Raw genomic sequence first — 14046 nt, 5'->3', positions numbered from 1 at the left:
TAGACACAGAAACACAAAGACAAATGTTTGAATGCTAAAGTAAGCTAAAAAAAAACTTATTAAATAAAAACAACAACATTATTTGCTCACCCTCATGTTGTTTCAGCTATCTGTTTAATTAATGCTTTCTAAAATCCACATTGCACATGCTACCTTACATGATTTGCAAAAACAACAACAATAACAAAAGATCATATGGCCTTGTACCTTTCTCTAGGCAGGCTGATCTTTGGCTGTGTAGGACAGCGCTTGCTGAGAGCGAAGAGTTTGCGCACTATCTTGATGGCTTTTCCCAGCACCACTTTAGTGCTCGCCTCCAGCAGACCATAACGTCTCTGCAGGACCAGATCTGACGTCCAGAACTTTAAGACGGCAGAGGTGTTTAAAAAATGATCTGTTGGCAATTTCTTGAGAAAGGCCTTGAACTCATCTGAAAAACAGAAGGAGAGCGAGAAATGTTATTATGGTTATTATTACTGTGAAACCTTGGAGAAGGTGAATAAACTATATTGCGCTATTATGAGCTTCAATAAGAGGACATGAAATGGCTCATGATATGAATGCATGAGTTATCGAGCGACTCATTGTGGGTGTTGTTAGGGAAAAAATAGCAGAGACAAAAACGTTAATCACTTGACTCACAACATAACACCAAACTATATAGCAGCAATACAAAGTGAGGTTTTATTAAAACTTTTGACAATCATAGTGCACTGCTGATTGATCACTACTTGAAATAAGGACAAGCTAATCTGTCTTCAACACAGACAGTTTAGTTGAAAAACAGAATTTACCAACACCTTCCATTGAAAACTTCCATTGTACAAGCTGTAAACGGTGAAATATTAGCAGAATTATTAAAATCTAGAAATGCATTTGGGCCACTTAAGACATGAGCATCCTTCAAAAATGGAGAGAAATTAAGACATTTGCGCAGGTCTGAGGAAACGAACCCCTATCCCCCTCCCTTTTTCATTGTAAGGCCATGCAGAAAGAGCTCCATTGGTGTCACAGGGCATTACAATGTGCAATGATCCCGCGAGCGCTGAGCCCATAGGCTCCCACACACAAGACTAAATCACAGAGATAACATTAGCATTGGCTTAGACTGTCAGTTAAGCTCAGTTTAAGCTCCGTTTTTCTTCTTCTCTTCCCTATCATTTTGTCTATGCATGTGTGTCTGTTTGACTCTGACAGCAGAAGAAAAGCCTACAATGACCAGTGTCACAACATAATTGCATTACAATTAACAGGGTGGTCTGGCAGTGCATAATCATGTTGTTTGCTAATGTGATGTTGGTTATATAAAACTAATAATGATAAATGAGTGACAGTTAACTAGACAGTTGACGGCACCCATTGACTTCCATAGTATTTTTTTCCTACTTTGGAAGTCAATGGGTGTCGTCAACTGTCTGGTTACCAACATTCCTTAAAATACTGTCTTCTTTATTCTTTAAAATCTTCTTTTGTGTTCAACAGAAGAAATAAACTCATACTGGTTTGGAACAACTTGAGGGTGAGTAAGGACAATTTTTTTTTTTTTTGGCGAACTATCCCTTTAAACGAAGTTCTCTGTCACATCTTATTACGCTTAAACTGTCAAATGCACACAAGGTTATGTCAAAATCACGTGTACATTAGATCTGTGTATTACAGTGAAAGCAGTGTAATATTAACAGCATATATAGCAGTAGGTACTGTATATGAATCAAACAACAAAAGAAAAACAAAATCACTCACTGCTCACTGCTTGATTGAATAATTTTAGTAGCTTTTATAAGAATAGATTTTTTTCTTGAATGCTTGAAAGGATTAGTTCACTTCAGAATTAAAATTTCCTGATAATTTACTCAAATGAACAGGAGCAAACGTTTCATCACATTGCTATCTTCAGTGCACCTGTTCATTCGTTTTTAATTCACTTTCGATTTGCACTTTTTACATGATGCAAAAAAACAACAAACAAAGACGATGCATTAGACTTCTGTAGTCTCTACTGAATCTGGTGTACAGCCAGCCACCTTCTTGCTCGTTTTCCATATTCCTGCGGCTCTACGCACCTAAAGAAAAATGATTTTTTGTCAATTTAGAGCGCAACAATTTCTTCTAGTTTTCCTGATAATATACTCACCCACGACTTCACGCATTACGTAGTCACGTTGAAAAGGTCACGCATGACGTAGGCGGAAGTATCAACCCAGTGTTTATAAAGCGAATGTGCAAAGACTAAGTCAAACGACCTTTACAAAAAAAGGTAAAACAACGATGTCGAATGATTTTGAAGAAAATGGAAAATGAGATGGAGTTTTTCTCTTTGTAAACACTGGGTCGATTCTTCAGCCACGTCATGCGTGACCTTTCCAACGTGAGTACGTAATGCGTGAAGTCCTGGACGCACATCCCAGTGCAAGATGAGCATTTGTAGTTAAAAAGTAAATGACTGATAAGACCCTTATTCCTCGGCTGGGATTGTGTAGAGCCCTTTGAAGCTACACTGAAACTGCAATTTGGAACTTCAAACCCGTTGGTACTCGTTGACATCACATTGCATATAAACAAACGGCTTATTCTGAGACACTGCTTATGATTTATGGGGATTAAAATGGAGTGGGTGGAATTTTACGACTATAGGGTGGTTGTGTACACATACTGCCGGCACGCATTTACGTTACACCATGTAAACGTGAATTTTGCATAATAGGTAGGCCTGTCACGATAACAAATTTTGCTGGACGATAAATTGTCCAAGAAATTATCGCGATAAACGATAATATTGTCGTACTGAGACCATTTTCATTTAATATAATTATAATGGCATAATAATGCAGGTACACCTTTTCAACGATCTATAAACTTTTATTTCTAAAGAATATTAAACATTGAAAACGGAAAACATTTTAAATATCCAAAAAAATGAACAAAACAACCAAAAACAATGAAAGCAATGGACTCTTAGTGTCTGTTAACAAAATAAATGTCTGTTAATAAAAAAAAAATGAAACAAAATTGCACTTCAAAAAATATTAAATATTAGGCTTTAGACATTATTAAATAGTGATACATTCCATAACAGGCAAAACTGACAGTTAGGACCTTTGTAAACAAATAAAAAAAGCCTCAACAAGCCATATCACCCAAATTTTGCACTGTTACTCCTGTTACTTTGTCAAGTGATTGTGTACTGTCGGGAAGACAGAGACGCACTTTATTGCGTGCATGCTACGCACTGAAAATACTTGGTTAGGATTAGGGGTGAGGAGTGCGTGCGTATTACACGCCATAAAGAGTGTATCATATGCACGCAAAAACTATTTTTGGCATATAAATGGCACGAGAAATAACATTTGTGGTATAGATATGCATTTTCATGTGATTGGGCTCGCTGTTGCAACTCACAACTAGCGTCTTCTCTCTCTCCCGGCAGTAGCCGCAAACAGTCCCGCGGCCGCCGGCGCTTTCCCATACAAAGACCATGTGACTGACAAGCGCCGCCTTCCCACACAAAGACCATGCAACTGACAACAAGAGGGTTCACTCCTCCTATACGCTAAAGAACCGAGCGAGAGTGGTCATCCAGTCTCTTTGGTAGAGAGAGAGAGACGAGGAAAACAAACAAGCATGCAAATGGAATTATCGCGGCCGGAAAAATTATCGAGCTCATTTTTTTTATCGTGCGATTAATCGACTTATCGACTATCGCGACAGGCCTAATAATAGGTACCCTTAAAAAAAAGGGATTTATTCATTTTAAAAAATGTATTACAGTATTTAGCTTTTTTAGTTATTGTATGTTGCGCCATTATCTGATAAGTGATAGCAATATTCTTATTAAAAACAAATTATTCAGTTTGGTCATTTAGTTAGAAAGAAGGCTTTGCGTTCCTTGACTGAATGAGCTCAATAGCATTTCATTTTACAATTATTGTATTTAGATGATTCTTACATCTGCACAGATGCTTTATCGCTTCATGAATCTGATCTGCAGCACACTTGCTTTCATTACATGATAAAAAAGCAACCATTTAATATGTACATGTATATTCCAAACATAAGCCTACAGGGGCTGAGATCAGGGTTGTGGTATGCTATAATGCAACCCAATAAAACCATAGTGGTTCGTTCTATACCTGATCATCCCTTTCCCACATAACGGCATAAAATGTAGCCATATGTAGCAGTGCTTTTATTAGATTTTCTCACTCCCTCCCTCTCTTTCTCACTCTACCTTCCTTCTTTTGCCTTCCACGAATCTCTCTCTCTCTCTCTCTCTCTCTCTCTCTCTCATCTTTTCCCCATCTCTTTATCTCCTTCTTGCCCATATTCTGCTGGAGATCTCATTATTCACAGTGGCACATTTACAATTTGAACTTTTCTTCCCTTTTCTGCCATATTCTGGCATTTATGACTATATGTTCAAATTTATGGACTATTTAGCCCTTCCTAAAAATGTCAGCTGGAATGATGAGGTTATTTTCCTCAAAACACATTCTCATTTTGTACATTAGTACCTCGAATTTCTATGAACAAGGAGAGATGGGAACTTACTGCTGGCTATGCACATTCAAGAACTAAACCGCATTCATGCTCATTATATAATGGTTCAAAAAAATGGACTACATTGAAAATTTAGATTTTCACTTAAAGACACTGTTGTCTGTTTGTACAGAATTAGGTCCCTTTAATAGAAAAGGTAGTTGTGTGTACATGGTGAGTTTATCCTGTATCAACAACAACCCTTTCCTTCAATCACGGAGGAGAAAACTTGACATTTACACTTTACCTTACAGTTATTTCTTATATTGCATCCTGTGTTGCATCTCCACATGGTATGGACTTTAAAAACTACAAAGACAGCTGGAGGAATAGGAATCAATACTGTCTGCTGATGTAACTATAGACTGTCAACTACAAAACTATCACAAATTATCATCACTGAGAATGGCCATAATGTCAAGATAAGAAAGAATATGCCAGAGTTGTTATAACAAACAATCAAACGATTTGTGACCCTGGATCACAAAACCAGTCTTATGTTGCACGGGTATATTTGTGGCAATAGCCAACAAAACATTGTATGGGTCAAAATTATAGATTTTTCTTTTATGCCAAAAATCATTAGGATATTAAGTAAAGATCATGTTCCATGAAGATATTTTGTAAATTTCCCACTTTAAATATATAAAACATTTATTTTTGTGAATGGATGCAGCACTATCGCCAATAGAAATGGACAAATTAAAAGAGATTTTCTCAATGTTTCGATTTTTCTGTACCCTCAGATTCCAGATTTTCAAATAGTTGTATCTCGGCCAAATATTGTCCTATCCTAACAAACCATACATCAATGGAAAGATTATGCATTCAGCTTTCAGATTATGTATAAATCTCAATTTAAAAAAAATTACACATAAGACTGGTTTTGTGGTCCAGGGTCACATTTAATAACTGAACCGATAAATTAATAATACAACAAAAAAAAAATGAATAAATAGAGGAACCCGGGGAAGTTGACAAGGATTATATCTCAGGAACTAAGGTTTTCAGTAACAAGTCCAATTATTTTGTCACCTTTTACATTTGCATTGTTTTGTGTTTCATAATTGTTTAACAGTTTAAATTGTGCTTTAATCGGCTGTTTAAATGCCATGTTTCATTGTGACAACTTGCCCCATTTGGCAAAAGGTGAAATGAACTGTATTTTAAAGCAAAAGGTAAAGTCAACAGTGGAAATTATTTTAAGGTATGAGCCTACATAGAAATTGACTATCAAAAATAAACCCACACAGAGAAATATTCACTGGAGTAAAAAAAGTACGAGAACTAGCCATGGTCTCCCCACAGTAATTTCACAGGGAAAATCTAATTTGGCTCAAAGACAACGAAACTATCAGATCTCCAACAAAGTTTTTCTTAGACAGCCACGATTTATTTGAAATGAAAACTCTTTACCTCTAGTTGTAGTACACAAACCCAGTGCAACTATTTGCGCTCTCCTTTATTTTAGATATGCCTTCAAAGTGCCTCTTAGACTTCAGCTAAATGTGTTCAGTTTGTGCATAAAGCTCCAGTGATCTGCCTTTTTTTGAGCGTTAGACAGCTGTCTAACCAAGCCAAGCGTCCCTGCAGGTATGGCCTGATTTAGTTTTGTAATTATAAGCAAACCATCAGTGCGGTGCAAACTATTCTCAAGTAGACGCACCGAGGAACTTAAAACTTCTGATATCAGGCTGAAAGCAGATGCGGGTGATATTGTTGAAATTACCTAAAACGGCCTCGTATATTTTTTGTATGAAAGTGCAAATAGGGCTTGCAAATTCATTATAGCTGTAATGAACTGTTTTGCATCTAAATAGAGAGAAACATAATAATCAGCTCCAAACTCCACAGAAGTTGCATTTTGTGCAAAGAAAAATACAAGTTGTATGGAATTAGTTTACAGTCGTTTGAAAAAAACTGTTTAAAAATAAATGAAACCGTTAAGTCAGGACAGAGAAGACAGATCAAGGATGTACCTTCTGCCCTTCAGCTTATTATTGCTTGGATTTTTTTTCTTTCTCAATGAGAAAGCAGGACACCTGTATAATATATTCAAATGAGCGCTTTTCGCTCTTCATGGGAGGAAGCGTTCTTGTTATCTTTCCCGGACACCCTACAGAACAAACGGTGCCGCCTGGCCTCTATACGTCTTTTATATCTCCAAGTGGAATCTGATTTTAAAGCCGGTAAAAATGTGGTGGCTCCCAGAGGACAGGGCATAATTCACAGATTGATCAAAGCACAGGTAACAGCGGGATGGCTGAATTACGGCTGGTCCGGAGATACTGACTAGTGACAGGGTCCTGATTAGACATTTCTCGCAGTGTTAGAACGAAATGAAGGACATTTGCTCTGTTAATCAGTCAACCGGGCACATTTTTTCCCTGAACATTAATGCAGAATTGAGTTTTCCCTGTAATTGCAGAAGAAGATATTTGTGACATGAACAAGACACCGTTTCAAGTCTGTGGAAGGAACCGAGGTAGTAAAATAAGCCTGGCAATCAGACAATGACAGATTTTCATGGACTCACCGATTTAACACATTCCAATGACAACCACATATGTATGTGTTGTTACATTTCTAGGCATCAGCCCAAGCCTTTGAATCATCCTTTACTGACAAACAACAGTTGGTTTTGTGTACTGTATATACAATGTTAATCTCATCAGTGAAATTACTGCATTTTTTTTACCCAAACCAGTTACACGCACAAACCACACCCTGCTGAAATGCAAAATCACTGACAATATCTTTGTTAACAATATATTTTAATTGATTCTCATTTTTATGAAACAATATCGATTCTTAAATCCCAAGAATCGATTAGTCATCCTGTTTTCAGTTGACGAATGAATGGAACATTGTTGCGCACATCCCATCCAATAAATCGCAATAATCTTTGTGCTTTGTTATTATTGATATGAAACAAAGTCTCAGATTTCAAATTATGTCCATTTTTTTACGAAATTCAAAAACATAATTACCGTTTTGGCGCTGAGGCGTGAGATCAGCTCAAGAGAAGCAACATGATCTTCTCTTCCACCTTAATAATACCAGTTACAGTGCGAAATAAACATGAATGAGCACCTGAAAGTGTGTTAAAAGATAGAGTACAACTTATTGAAGTCCGTATCATGTCACATGGAATCGCTCAATCAGTGTTTCAACCGTGGAAAGACGTTAGTAAACAATGTCATGTTACGTCACATTTACCTCAGAAAAAACATATCCAGTGACCATAAACTCGTTAGTCAGCTAGAAAAATTAAATATATGCATAATAAATAATGCATTTTTTTGTTAAATATATGCACCATATTACATATTCATTATAATTTTTAATGTTCTTCAATATTTAATGCATGTTTGAATAAATCTGGACAGTTTTTTATGACAGCCACCATTTAAATTTTTATATAATTTCATATAACTTTATTATTATAAAAATAAATAAAAGTGTATTTTAAGTGTTTGTATACAAATCAGTTAATTTTTACCTTCAAATATTATAGTAGGCTAATGAAGCCTATAGGCTACAACTGACTCCCATAGTTTACAATAGTTAAGAGACTTGTTTGCCTTGAGAAAATTTTCAATTTATTGTACCTGATATCAAAAATAATCAATATTGAATCGAATCGAATGTAATTGAATCGAATTGCAAGCTTGTGAATCGAAATACCCAGCCCTAACAAACTTATTTACTTTTTCCACAATAACAAAGATGGTACAAAAGGGAATCACGCTAATTAAAACAACTTGCATCTGCTCAAAATGAGGTGAAGTGAACTTGAACTAATGTAACGTTTACCTCGGAAGAAGGAATTATGAGCTCCGTTCCAGTACACAGGTAGCAAAACTAAGATGGACGCGCCCAGGCAAACCTTTGTTGTGCTTGCTCTTTCAGAATACAAACACATAAAAAAGTGGTATTTTGCATAGATAATGCATAAGTATCATGTCCACAAATAGAGGTTGGATAGTACTGTGTGTACAGACAAACAGAAGTGCTAATAAACAATATTTTACTACTGTTTCACTGCGCTGAGCAGCCATATTGCATTTTAAAGTCAAGGTTGGTGCATTTGGACAAATGGAACGCACCACAAGTTAGGCCTACGTGTTAGTCAGAATGTGTATGTCCAGTTGTGAAGACGAACATAGCAGCGCATGTAAAACTTGGACAATGGCTGTGTCTCAACATTACTCTTGGTACTGACCTGAGAGTCGACCATTTGTAGTGCTGTCCGTTTGTCAAAATTGTTCTAATTCACTGATATCAGTCTGTTGATAAATGCCAGTGATGTATATGTGAGTACTCCAGTCACCAGTCATTAATAGGCTATAGCTTTTTACATTAAACTGTAACCCTTCTCATGTATGATGTGGCTTGTATGTTCATTGTTCTGTAATTATAATAATAAATAAATTACTTTTATTATTATTTATTTTATATTTACTTATTTTTAAATCAGTACATCTTTATAATGCAATGTCAGAGTTCAGGTTTTCACAAAGGCAGGTTTCAAATGTTGTTATAGTTTAATTTTGCACCAAAATGTTGTAAGCCTGTACTAAAATTAGATGTAATTTAGCCTGACTAAAACGTATGAATGTGACATTTACTTTGAAAGATGAAAACTATGACTAAAACTGTGAAAACACAACAACACTTATATATATTTGCCATTGCCGGGTATGTTCAAAATAAAAAAACCCAAGGATTTTTTTTCCCGTCCAACAAAGAAAAATATTGAGCAATGGAACATCTTTCTTTACATGCTAAACAAAAAATGCAAAGCGAGGAATGCTATCATAATTCATAGATGGCAACCTGTTGAAAGAGTCTGTATAGCTTTTAGAATAAGAATGAACCGTCGCTTGAGCTTTTCTCTGATAAAATACTGTTTCCTCCACTCCTGCTGTCATCAGAGCTCCAAAGCAGTCACTGAAATATACTCCTCTCTCTCTCTCTCTCTCTCTCTCTCTCTCTCTCTCTCTCTCTCTCTCTCTCTCTCTCTCTCTCTCTCTCTCTCTCTCTCTCTCTCTCTCTCTCTCTCTCTCTCTCTCTCTCTCAAACCTGAGCCATAAATATAGAGCCTTTAGCCTCTTTGTCTTGGTGCTGTGCACTGCGATCGCTGCTTATGGTACTCTGGTGTGTGCTTTCAGCAAGGCCAGGCTGTGTTGTTGAGGTCTCAGCCTCCAAAATCTCATAAAGGAGATCAATCCTAACTAAGACAGTAATTCTTGCCAATCAAAGTCTGGAGAGGAGCATAAAACACTTGAAATGCTCGCTCGTATGCTGTGAAATACAGGCAGCCAGCATTGTGGCGCGACGTAACGTAAATTTATAATTATATCCACAGTCGTAAAAGTACACTCACAAGAGAGAAAAAAGGAAAAGATTGAAAGAAGAAAAAACATGTTTACTGTGGGTTCCACAGAAGAGTACTCAATTCCGTTAAACATATAAGCATGTCTTTTTATAGTTGATTTTGAAAGATTTATCTGCCATGCAATGAAATGTGACACAGATTTCTAAAAGCGTACATAACCATATTGCAGCCTGGGTATTCTTGGTTTAAGTAAAATGATCATTTTAATCACCCCATACTTCTAAGTTAGCAGAAATGATAGTGCTGCTTGTTTTTCTTAATAGTCCATTACCAAGTAGCATATCAGGCCATCGTGTCATTATGAGTTTGAGGTGCACTGAGGCCTGGTCTGAACTTAAATGGGGCAGCAGGATGAATGAAACCCTCAAAACCTAAAACAGGCATCGGTGCGTGGCTGCAGCATATGCATCAAAACCGGATGGACTGTTCTGTCATACAAGCCACTGCTCGCATCATTAAAGAGAGGGAGAAATTACAATGTGTGACTTCCTTGAAATATAAATGCTTGTGAGTTCGGAAACTAAAGTTAAGTGGCAGTTTTTTTTCCTAGGCTGGAGGATAAGTTTGCATGATTCTGTTTAGTTGCAAATTATTGAGGCTCAGTGGGGCTCTGGCTGCACTACCAATTTATTAATAAGAAATAATATTATTTGGAGCTCTCCTACAGCACGGCAGGAAGACAGGTAAATAATCTCATTCCATTTTCTCAATTTTTACACAAACTGTATAGTGTTGTCTGCAATCATAAATCTCGACCAGCAGTGAACCCAGCTACCCAAGTAATTGTAAGAAAAAAAAAATATCCACCAAATATTCCTCTTTAATAATAAGTTTAAATATAAGTTTTTAATAACAACAAGCCAACATTTGGCACCAAATTAGCAAACCCCTACTGATGTAGGGTTGTATATGTTATTCAGCTCAGCTTTAACAAAAACACAAACAGTGTACAGATATGATAATATTGGGCCTCAAACACATTAAAAAACATTATTTATTTATTTAAAATAATTGTCAGTGAAAGGAGAAGCTTAATAAAATAAAACTGACGATAAAATGTATGAATCTATATATCGCAATACAACTTATATATATATTTTATCATCTTACATTTTGTCTAGTGTATTTTGATGTTGAATTAAGGTTTATTGATATAAAATTGCAGTCACACAAATCAGGGTTTTAAACAGGTTTTTAAATATTCATGTTCCAAGGACGGTCAAAATTTAATTAGACTATCGTGAGATTGACAATAAAAAGATTTTAAGATCCTCCTTTCACTGACAATTTGATGAAAATAAATAAATAAAGATGCAAAAATAAAATAAATAAATTATGACAATTTGTATTCTTGCCCAATTTCGTTCCTTCGTTCATCGTTTGTGGTTTTGTTGGAGAAGAGATTATGGTCAATTAGTCATGCTCAAAAAAATAGAGAGAAAAGAGAGAGAGAGAGAGAGAGAGAGAGAGAGAGAGAGAGAGAGAGAGAGAGAGAGAGAGTGTGTCTCCGCTCATCTGTATGAGAAAAGCAGATCTCACTCAGTATTCCATCACTCATATAGAGAGTTATAAACTCCCTATCCCCTCTCAATACGCCTCTGAATTTCATTATAAAATATTATTCTCAGCTTCCATGCAAGGTCAGTAAGATTAAAAAAAAACAAAAAACAAAAGCATTAGGTGGTCTGTAACTTATTTGAAGTAACTGTTTGAAGTTTCACTCACGCAGAGAGATGAATTAAAGTGGAAAGAGCAGCTATTTTCAAATAACTTATCACCTAAGGAATTGAATAAGATAACGTGACACAAATATATAATTTAACTTTATGAAATATCACCAGTCGTCTACTGGCCTTCGGATGGAAATGGAAATGCTACTATATGTTATTTTCTCTACTTTAAGGATACCTCGAGATTAAGGCTTTAGCTGCTTACAACTTTTTTCATTACCTATAGCTAAAGAAACATTTCAGTTCTATCATATGTTTCTGTCAGACTGCCCCCCTTTATCTTTTTTGAGGCTCAGGGCTGAATTGAAGTCTGCATGGCACTGGAGCTCAGTCTCCTGCCCACATTAGTGCTCTGACAGCAGGGGTGACATCACACGCTTGAAAGGAAGCAGTTCAATGACCCCTGATGCTATCCAGGAACAGAACTCTGATGGATCTGCTCAGTCGGCTGGTATCTTTACACAAGAAAATCCTTGATTTCACTGTTTGACAAATAATTGCAGAGAAATGAAGTGGAGATCTGCCACAGGATTTAGGACTGGAAAACAAAACTGTGTGCATGCTGCTTATGAGCCTAATATGCATATTATGTATTTACATACTGTCAGCATGTGTAATTTTTCATACATGATCCGCAGTTTTGATTGTACATGCACACTAGGAACAATGCAAACAAGTCCAGATGGCTCTATGAATTGAACAGGTGTGTGGTTAAATGTTGCTTCCTTTACATAAGCAAAACAATGAACTGAAGCACAAAAAAAACAAAAAAAAAACAGAATCCTATCAGGGTCATTAAATCGTGTTTATATCTCTGAGAAATATTCTCTGAAAAAAAGGGAATTATTTTATTGCATGTGTATTTTTAAGGCCCCCTGAGGTTCCGATGAGTCGAGCATTTGATGTCAACTTATTTGCTCTGCTTTGTTGCACTGCTATTGCAGATGAATAAATGCTGTCAGACTGTTTCTTCTACTTACTGAAACAATTGAGATCAAAAGAAAAAAGAAGCCAAAAGAAAAGGAAAAATGTGTGTAATAAATTAATATAATATACATTAATATAAATTAAGTTATTATTCAATATGACAAATGTATTCATGCATTTATTTATTTATTTATTTATAATTTATTTTAATATAATATAATTAATTGATTTACTGATATTAACTACAGCAAAAGTATGATATCATTTTTGTTTGGACAGAATTAAATAATAATAATAATAATACAAGTTAAAATTTATAATAATCTAAATTAAAATGAATTTATAAAAATAGTAACAATAATTGTATTTATTTATTTACAATATTATTGTTATTACCTTTACAGCAAAAATATGTATGATGATGATGTATGATCATATTTCATTTTTTTTGGAGGACAGAATTTACTAAAACAATCCTGATTTGAGAACTTGAACTAGGTGTTTGAAACTAAAATACAAAACCATATAACAGACTTTTGACTAAAAACTTTGCTACTGAGATATAGCCCTTATAACATCTTCTCTGTGCAGCAACTAGCCCAGTCTCCACTATATTTAACTCTTGCCGTTGCTCTGTCACACGGAGCGCAGTGAAAGGTAGTGGGAGTGATTGACAGCTAATATTAAAGGGATGGTTCGGAGTAAAATCAACCTAGGGTCCTTTGCACCATGACACTTCAAAAAGTTAGGAGCACCAGCAAAAATTTAGGAGCACCCACCAAAAATGAAGGACCCAGAGAGTATATTCAACTATTGTTATTTCTGTGTTACAAGTATTTTTATTATCTCAGAAGAACTTGAATTGGAACTAGAATTAAAGATTATCGTTTGGATATAAACACTGATTAGGTGACGGCTTACAAAAGAAATCTGTCAGCGGAAGCCGATCACACCAAACACGTTTTTCAGGTTCGAAAACGTGAGGCGCACAGCACTGCCCCGATCACACAGAACGAGCAGTGCGCTGCGGTTTTTATGTTGCCAGGCAACCACCGAAACAGCTGTCCTGTCAGTCAATTAAGCGTCAAATCAGCCTTTTAAATTTTGCGCGGTAATCAGCTCCCTGTCACGTGACAACGGAGGAGCGCAGTGAAAGGGAGTGGGAGTGATTGACAGCTAATATTAAAGGGATGGTTCGGAGTAAAATCAACCTAGGGTCCTTTGCACCATGACATCGAGCCAAACACCCCCAGTTCCAGGAATGCACTAATATTTTGTTAGTAGTACCAGTTTATAACAATTATTAGTTAACACTAAGTTGTCAACACTTCGGAAAAAATAATAATTCGTCGTTACACTACATCCTTATCCATCACTTTCTGTCAGGACTTTTACATGCTTTTCTCAACTCACCGAAGTGACGTCAACGTCCGGGTTAACAGCTCGATGTCA

The 14046-nt window shown here is 36.1% G+C and overlaps 1 protein-coding gene across 1 annotated transcript in view; it reads right to left on the bottom strand.

The window, feature by feature from the left end:
- Positions 1-14046, bottom strand: part of brinp2 (bone morphogenetic protein/retinoic acid inducible neural-specific 2) — a 96926-nt gene that overhangs the window by 5157 nt on the left and 77723 nt on the right. Inside the window, exon 7 of the mRNA XM_081373336.1 lies at positions 208-430. Within this exon, the coding sequence (XP_081229462.1) occupies positions 208-430 (223 nt within the window). The remainder of the gene's footprint in view (positions 1-207; positions 431-14046) is intronic.

This window comes from Scardinius erythrophthalmus (assembly GCF_964197995.2).
Source record: "Scardinius erythrophthalmus genome assembly, chromosome: 9".
Taxonomy (NCBI): Eukaryota; Metazoa; Chordata; class Actinopteri; order Cypriniformes; family Leuciscidae; genus Scardinius; species Scardinius erythrophthalmus.
Note: the sequence above shows the minus strand (reverse complement) of the source record. Positions and strands in the feature narration are given on the sequence as shown.